The following is an 8,429-nucleotide window of genomic DNA, read 5'->3' as shown; positions in this document are numbered from 1 at the left end:
CGGGTCTGACGCCACCCAAACCGGGGACAGCGCAACTACGCCACCATGTCATTCACCCTTAATCATGTTTGTTTGTTGCCTTTGACTTCTTCATGTGACTGAACAACCTCAAAAATCACCCACCTGCAAAAGGCTTGAACCCACGACCTCATGCTCACAGGGCAGTCGTCTTCACCTGCAGCTATTTGCTCAGACACATTTGTCTGCTTCATTAAATACTGGTCTTCTTCACTTTAGGTGTTGAATCTTAAAACAAACCGCAGCACACAAGAACCGAACCCACAACCTTCTGCATGTAAGGTGTTCTCTCATCACGGTGAGCTAACTGATCTGATGCAACCACTGGCTTCATTGTACATTTGTCTCCTTTGTTTGGGCTCTTGGCTCTAAAACCTCTCCATAAGGGATCTCAACCCAAAACCTCTGGACTCCTTAATAGTCATTTAACACTCTGAGCTCTCTGATTTGTTCCACCTGAAATATACAATGAAACCATCAGATCAGTTAGCTCACCGTGATGAGAGAACACCTTACATGCAGAAGGTTGTGGGTTCGGTTCTTGTGTGCTGTGGTTTGTTTTAAGATTCAACACCCAAAGTGAAGAAGACAAGTATTTAATGAAGCAGACATATGTGTCTGAACAAATAGCTGCAGGTGAAGGCGACTGCCCCGTGAGCATGAGGTCGTGGGTTCAAGCCTTTTGCAGGTGGGTGATTTTTGAGGTTGTTCAGTCACATGAAGAAGTCAAAGGCAACAAACAAACATGATTAAGGGTGAATGACATGGTGGCGTGGTTGCGCTGTCCCCGGTTTGGGTGGCGTCAGACCCGGGTTCGATTCCCACCGCTGTGGGATCATCAGTGTGCATCGCCCCGGTAGAGTAGAGACATCCGTCTCCTCCCGGGCTTTCAATGAGACACACGCAGGGGGTTATGCTACATTGTGCTTTATTAAAAATTCAGCTGCACAGTGAACATTTTACAAAAGCTGAACCACCCCCAAACTGTCAAAGTTACTTCTCAGAGTAACCGCAGAGCAGAAGAAGAAACCTGCCGTCCTCAGGTCTGGAAACTGCGCTGTGTCAAGAGAACAGAAGGACAACATTAGAAAATGCATCAAATTCACATACTTGTATGAAAACAAACACTGAAACACAATATTATTACACACTATACTGTCACCTTTTTGACCTTAATAAATGATACATGAAACTTTTTTCTTGACACAGTATACTATACTTTGTTCTACAACATACAATAATAGTTCTTTATGACATACTATGCTATGTTTTAGTATCCTACTAACCTACGACTATGTACTATACTATGACTTTCTTATGGCATTCTAGATGATATTTCAACGTTTTACATGACTTACTATCATACTTTGGGACTATTCAGTCAAAATATTTTAATAATATACCATATTTCTTCTTATTGCAGAACTACAGTATTTTGTTGACTTTTGTACATAATACACTTCTCTATTTTCATGATATACTTTGATATATTTTTTTAAATAATAAATTATTAATAAATATAACCGTTTTTTGACGTACGATGCCTTTTTATGACATACAATGATATTTTCTTTTACATAATATACTATAACATTTGGCTATTTATATGACATATAACGGTATAGTTTTGACTTTTTTATGCCATACTGTGACTTTTGGCCTACTATAGAGGTTGATTAAATAGGAGATGTTTCCTTACTGTGCTCTTGGAGGTGGCTGAGCTCCTCCTGATGAGCCTCCCTCTGCTTCCCCAACTTCTCCTCCAGTGTTTTCTGGAAGCTGGAAACGCACACAAGAAAAGCATGAATTTAATAATAATTAGTAATATTATATTATTTCAGTACAGAATGCGAGTAGTTTAATCTGTAGTCTAGTGCGGCAGTGACATGGATCTTGCTCTGAAAGGCCCTCCATCATAGGCACGGCCTCTAAGTCGCCGGTCCGTCATCAAAACAGAACCTGCAGCAGAGAATTAAGTCAAATACCCACAGTGAGAGGTGTAGCGCTCTTTGGACACGTCGCTGCATGAATTGTATTTCTCTCCCACTAGTTTCAGACTGTTTATGCCTACATTTCAATGACCATGCAAGTGTCGATAAGAGAACAGAATGTGTTGGTCCAGTCTGCACAAAGTACCGTGTTTATATGAGAAATGCTTTAAAGACGTCTCGGTCTGAAGAGATGTCGAGCAGACGAGGCAAAAAGCCATTAGCGAGGCTCCGTTAGAGGCCGCCTTGTAAACCGAGACCCGCCATTCATTAGCCGTCAATCAAAGGACGAGGTGCGATGATTAAATGATGAGTGCAAATGCTTCACAGGGTTCGGTACACCGGGCCACTTTACTTTGACACTTGACAGGGGGGGGGGGGTACAAAGATGATGTTAGTCTCCATGTTGATTTGCTGCAATTGGTTAATTTATTCATGGGAGTTATTGAAAAAAAGTGAATATCACAGCATTAAAGTCAAAGCTTCATGATGCCTGCAAATGCTGTTGAAGCAGAGGGAATGCACCAGATGAATGAATTTGTAACAAGAAGAAGAAAATAAGGTTGGTCGTCTTACTCTGCATTTTCTACAGTGGTGATAAATCACATGATTCCAATTAATCTGCGCGTTGTTGAGGTTACAGACGCCGGGTGGACTCGTGGTCCGGGCCTCTCTCTGCGCTCGGGAGGGGGAGCACAACCTTAAACAGCCCTGTGGATGGAAGTAACCGGGTTATACAGCATTTTGGACTGTTTAAATGAAACATTTTAGTCTATAAAAGTTGCATGAAATATTGTTAAAATGTCTAAATGTAGCCAGTGAGGTTTAGTAGTGAAAATGTAATCATAATGTAATCAAACGTACCAGAATTTCAAATTATTTTCTTTTACTGAGATTATTTCCCATGAAGGGTGAGCACAACATACACACATGATGACATTTTACACTTTAGAGGAAAAACAAACTTTTGCATTAAAAAAAAGTAATTAATTACTATTTTCATCAGCATTACATCCGTAAATGATTGGGCTGAAGGGTTTCTCTGAGCACATGTCATAGCATGTTGTTGTATGTATGTACTGTGTGTGTGTGTGTGTGTGTGTGTGTGTGTGTGTGTGTGTGTGTGTGTGTGTGTGTGTGTGTGTGTGTGTGTGCGCGGCCCTGGCCTGTAAGGCTGACTCCAGTAGAGCTGACAGCTTGCTGTGACAGCGAGCCTTAAACAAACCCACCGGGCCGGCTGCTGCACAGGAGAAATGCCTTTGATTCCGTGAGGCCGGTGTGTGTGTGTGTGTGTGTGTGCGTGTGTGTGTGTTTGTGGCCTGTTGGCTTAGAGATTCTATCTCCTTCTATCTCCGAAGCGTTCTTTGGTCCTCTGCTGTGTCCCTGAGTGAGACTGAGAAACTGCAGATATTTTATTCATAATTATGTTTGATGATCACCAATGTGTTCTTGTGCCAGCCGGGTCACACAGATGTGTATTTAGTAATAATTACCGTTGTCCTCAATTTAAAAAAAGTATTGGAAACAATTCCGTCTTACAGTACTAAACAAAGCCCTGCAAACATTATTTAGAGACGAGATCTTTGGAAACAGTATTGTTTGTGTTGTGTATTGAAAGGTGTTCACTGCTTATCGTATTTATTTAATAAATAAAAATATATCGTATTAACAAATCTTTCGTTAATAAGATTGTATCTTTTCAACGTGATCTGCTTAATCCAAACTATTTGTGGTTGCAGACATGGAGATCTCTCCCTCCCAGACCATGGAAAGAAGAAATGGACACAGGCACCACAGTGTTTTCGGAAGCTTTGAAAGGTGTCGGACGAACACAAGTACTGTAGAATATCTGCTACATTCAAATATCTCCATTGACTCACCTATGTGAGTGTTTTCTGTCGACCCGCATTAGTTCTCCTGCTGAAGCCTCCTTCTTCTGCAGCGCACGTCTCGTCCTGCACGGCTCACCTGTAGAAAAAACACACAGCAGAGAGCCACTTAGCTGCAGCACATTAAACAACACCTTCACACAGCAACCATCACTTCAAGCAGTGTGTGTTCACTGTGACATGATGTCTGTCTGCAAAAAGGGACGAATACATTTCAGATGGACTTGGATTCCATCGGTTACAGACTAGTGTCATCGCTACAAATCAAAATCAGAAGGCCTGTTATGTGTCGCTTTGTTATTGGTTCGAATAACAACACCCTGTGAAATCCACAGACGGGGCGGACGATCGGGTCCGACGCGACGTTCCGGGCGCTGCAGAGACGCAGCGTGCTCGCCTCGGCGTGTCCGCGCGTCGCTGTGCTGGGTGAGAGGAGGCAGAAAGAGAGGAGAGTGTCACGGTGTGCGTGGAAAACACATCCTACAAGCCACTTAACAGCACTACAGCCGACTGGTACAAGGCAGCGAGGGGAGAATCCAGCCCTGTCAGCACGCCAGCGGAGTTTATCAGCTCGCTGAGAGGCGGGCGGCACCTGACAGATGCCACTTGGGAGCATAATCCCAGAGGGCTGAAAAGATCCTCCACATGACGGGAAGCCAGTGAAGCAGGAGGGCAGCCGAATACCAAATGACAAATCGGGACGAGGAATGGAGTAGAGCCCAATCCCTTCCTTCGTCACTGCACCAAAGGGCTGAAACGTGCTACAAAGTTATGTGGAATATAAAGCTGCAGTGAATGATGGGTGGACAAAATCATTCCTCTGTAACTTATTTTTGATTGATTCATTTCTTGAGCAGAAAGGCCAAACATTTACTGTTTTCTTTGTACATACATTTATGTGTATATTGATATTTCTGACTGTTGGTTTGACAAAGCGAGTGACTGAGATAAATGTCCCCTTGAGCCCTAGGAAATGTTGATGGGTACTAATAAGTATTAATCACAGTTTACTGAGGAGATATTCATTGGAAATCCAGTAAAACATGGTCTTGTGTCATTATTATTGTCTCTGTTCATAAGGTTTAGGATGTTTGTTTCAAAAGAGCAGTCTCTCCTTTACAGACTCAATTTAAATCAAAGGATATCTCACAGGAAAACGCTTGATCAAGTGTCCTTGATCGCTATTTTAAGAACAGGAGCGTGGAAGCAGTCGTGGGGCCTATTGATGGCCAGCGGCCTGCAGCTGCAGGTTTATGATGTCCACAACATATTCCATTACATTATTCAAATGTCATCATTACAAAGATATTTCTAACATGTATTACAGGATTACTGTAGTTTCTCTCGGGGGTTAAATCCCTCCCTCTTTTTCTCGTGCTCTCCAGCAGCTTTGGTGAAACAAACAAAAGGGGCTCTTTTGAATAGCACGTGTTCCGGGCGTCAGTCACCTGTTTCCTAGCAACGGGCACAACAGAAAAGCACCTGTGGCTCTGAATAGGAGGCGGTGAAGCCCTTATAGTTGACAAAAAAACAGGGGGAAATGGAAATATTTTAGGGCATTTTGAACCATGTTTAAAAGAGTATGAAAGTATGTAATGTCAGAATCACATATGCTATTTATAATTTGGTGAATACACCTGAGCTTAAGAGCTTTTATTAGTATGTTATGTTACTACAGATCATTATTATTGTTTGTATTATTTTTTAGAGTTTTTTTAAATGTTCGCCACATTTAGCCTATTCTTATTTATACATATTGCAGTTTCTCAGACCATTTCGTTATTACCAATATCAAGTTGTATTACCTGCAACATTTTTTTTAACGTTTTCTTTCATTTAATATATTGACCCGTATGATCTTGCACTGAGACTAGATGGTGGGAATTAAACTGTTTGCATGTTGCGTATGTTTTTCTTTTTTTTTCTTCTTTTTTTTTGGCTCCACGCAAAAAAAAAAAAGATGACAGAGGGAGTCATTTTTAGTTCTCGCGCTCCGACGTCACCAGAACCTCGAGCGCCTGCATGCAAATCACGTCTCCACCGAAGCCTCTCCATTGGCCGCCTGGCGCTCATTTAGCTGCTGTCACAGCGCGCGGCCCGAGCACGCTCCGGAAACTTTTCCCAGTACAGCTTCAGCCAAAGTGAGCCCGAGCGACCGGTTCCTATCACTGTGGGCGCTCGCTGATCTGATCGACAGGGCGGGGGAGGGAGGGGGGGGACGAGAGGCGAGAAAGAAAAGGGGAACAAGTTGACCTCTGGGTGGATTTGACCCTGAGAGCGCAGCGTCTTCGCGTCCCTCCGCGCGTCTTTTCACACTCGTTTTGTCGCTCTGTTGCTCGGAGGTCCAGCGGGCCAGACTGAATGAGTCTGGGTGTTTGACGGAGCAGTGTTGTCCTACCAAGACCGGGTGAATGTACAGCATAATGATGGAGACGGACTTACACTCCCCCGTGGTGCCCCAGACCAACCCGGCGAACCCGGGGGGACACGCGGGCGGAGCGGGCGGGGGGCCCGGCGGCAAAGTCCCGCAGGACAGGATCAAGAGACCCATGAACGCCTTCATGGTCTGGTCCCGGGGCCAGCGGAGGAAAATGGCCCAGGAGAACCCCAAGATGCACAACTCCGAGATCAGCAAGCGGCTGGGCGCCGAGTGGAAGGTGATGACCGAGGCGGAGAAGAGACCCTTCATCGACGAGGCGAAGCGGCTGCGGGCCATGCACATGAAGGAGCACCCGGACTACAAGTACCGGCCGCGCAGGAAGACCAAGACGCTGCTGAAGAAGGACAAGTACTCGCTGGCCGGCGGGCTCCTCGGCTCCCCGGTGGGTGTCGGGATGGGGGGAGGACAGAGGCTGGAGAGTCCCGGCGGGGGCCACGTCGGGGGAAATATGGGCTACGCCACGCACGTCAACGGCTGGGCGAACGGCGCGTACTCGGGCCAGGTGGCGGCCGCGGCCGCGGCGGCTCACGCGATGATGCAGGAGGCGCAGCTGGCGTACACGCAGCACCCGGGCTCCGGAGGACACCCGCACCATCACCCGCACCACCACCCGCACCACCACCCGCACCACAACCCGCAGCCCGTGCACAGGTACGACATGAGCGCGCTGTCCTACAGCCCCATCTCGAACTCCCAGGGCTACATGAGCGCGTCCCCGCCGGGCTACGGCGGGATCACCGGCTACACCCACCAGCACCAAAGCTCCGGCGTCTCCCCGGTGTCCGGGACGATCGGAGGGACTCTGGGGTCCCTGGTGAAATCGGAGCCCAGCGTGAGCCCCCCGGTGTCCGCGGCGCGCGGACCGCCCCCGTGCCCCGCGGGGGACCTGCGGGACATGATCAGCATGTATCTGCCATCCGGAGAGGTGGCGGGGGACGCCGCGGTGCACAGCAGACTACACGTGCTCCACCCGCAGCACTACCAGAGCAGCGGCTCCACTCCGGTAAACGGGACGGTTCCTCTGACTCATATTTAAATCTCTAAATGTACTAAAGGCACTACAGACCACAACCAAATATTTAAAAAAAAAAACTAGATGTGGGCGCAGGCTGCTGAGGAATTGTAAATTATAGGCGGTTACAGCCATAAAAATGCAATCACTTTGAACAAACTTTTTTTATTGTCGTTTTTATTTTCTTTCAGTGATGGATTTTTGTCTGTCCGAGCTAAGGAAAGCGCACCCAATCTACTTTTGCTCTCTGGAACAGAGCATGCCAAGTTTTGACACGATTTAAATTATAATCCGTGAAGGCTGGCGCATTTTGAAGGTTATTTTTTTTCCGACTTTTCTGTGGAAAATTAAAGGCACCAGCTGTGTGTTTGGAGGGTCCCGAAAACCTGTTTAAAGAGGGAACCGTATAATTAATGGAGGGCGGTGTGGAAGATGTGTTATAAACAAAAAAAAGTTTCAAGGCTGCAATTTAAATTGATTTCCAGTTTTAATGCTTGTAAACATGTGAGTCAGTCGGTGTAATTTGAATTTGTTTTGTTGTTGTAAAATCTTGTAAATTGTGAATAAATAGGCCTACTGAAAACACTTCTATTCAATTGTACATAATTTACAAAATACCAAGCTTCCTCTTCGGGTTAAAGACGAGACAATTTTGCGAAACAGTTTAACGCATTTTCGTTAAATGTGTTAGGGTGTTTTTGCAGAGGATCTAAAAATGTTGCTGTGTATTCACATTGATTCTAGTTCTTATAATACGTCATTGAATGAACGCGGCTTTATTGACGTCAATCACATATTTTCTCGGCGATTTTGAATCGATCATTTTTTTGTTGGGCCCTTAATTTATTTTTTGTTACTGCGTTCAAAGTAATTTAAATATGGAACATGTTTGCTTTGATATTTGAAAATATAATATTTTGAAAATATAATCAGTTAGATCTTCTAATGATCCTCTTTTAGCTGGCATGAATCTTGATGATGTTTGTCTCATTTAATTCCTGCTGGACATCATAAGGACTAATGTGTCACTATAAGGTGTTGGCAGATTAGTGAGCTTAAAATAAGGGGGCAGAATATGAAAA

General features: G+C 45.1%; 1 protein-coding gene and 1 long non-coding RNA gene across 3 annotated transcripts; one reads left to right on the top strand and one right to left on the bottom strand.

Annotated features, from left to right (window-relative positions):
• Nucleotides 1-961: 961 nt before the first annotated feature.
• Nucleotides 962-3,971, bottom strand: LOC119217481 (uncharacterized). Of its 2 annotated transcripts, XR_009955940.1 has the most exons (4): nucleotides 3,887-3,971; nucleotides 2,583-2,717; nucleotides 1,718-1,797; nucleotides 962-1,075 (listed from the first exon to the last, which is right to left on the bottom strand). It is a non-coding gene; the product is annotated as an uncharacterized LOC119217481 (long non-coding RNA). The 2 variants fall into 2 exon arrangements; XR_005120273.2 differs by lacking the exon at nucleotides 962-1,075 and having other exon boundaries at nucleotides 1,586-1,797.
• A 1,782-nt stretch (nucleotides 3,972-5,753) lies between these two features.
• On the top strand, nucleotides 5,754-7,932 carry sox1b (SRY-box transcription factor 1b). Its single transcript, XM_037471147.2, has one exon. The coding sequence runs from the start codon at nucleotides 6,307-6,309 to the stop codon at nucleotides 7,369-7,371; it is 1,065 nt and encodes a 354-aa protein (XP_037327044.1). The 5' UTR covers nucleotides 5,754-6,306; the 3' UTR covers nucleotides 7,372-7,932.
• Nucleotides 7,933-8,429: the final 497 nt, after the last annotated feature.

This window comes from Pungitius pungitius, chromosome 3 (genome assembly GCF_949316345.1).
Source record: "Pungitius pungitius chromosome 3, fPunPun2.1, whole genome shotgun sequence".
Classification (NCBI taxonomy): Eukaryota; Metazoa; Chordata; class Actinopteri; order Perciformes; family Gasterosteidae; genus Pungitius; species Pungitius pungitius.
This window is presented reverse-complemented; position numbering and strand designations above follow the sequence as displayed.

Bases quoted from the DNA above. Each gene is read 5' to 3' on its own strand.
- sox1b (XM_037471147.2), top strand. From the start codon at position 6,307: ATGTACAGCATAATGATGGAGACGGACTTACACTCCCCCGTGGTGCCC.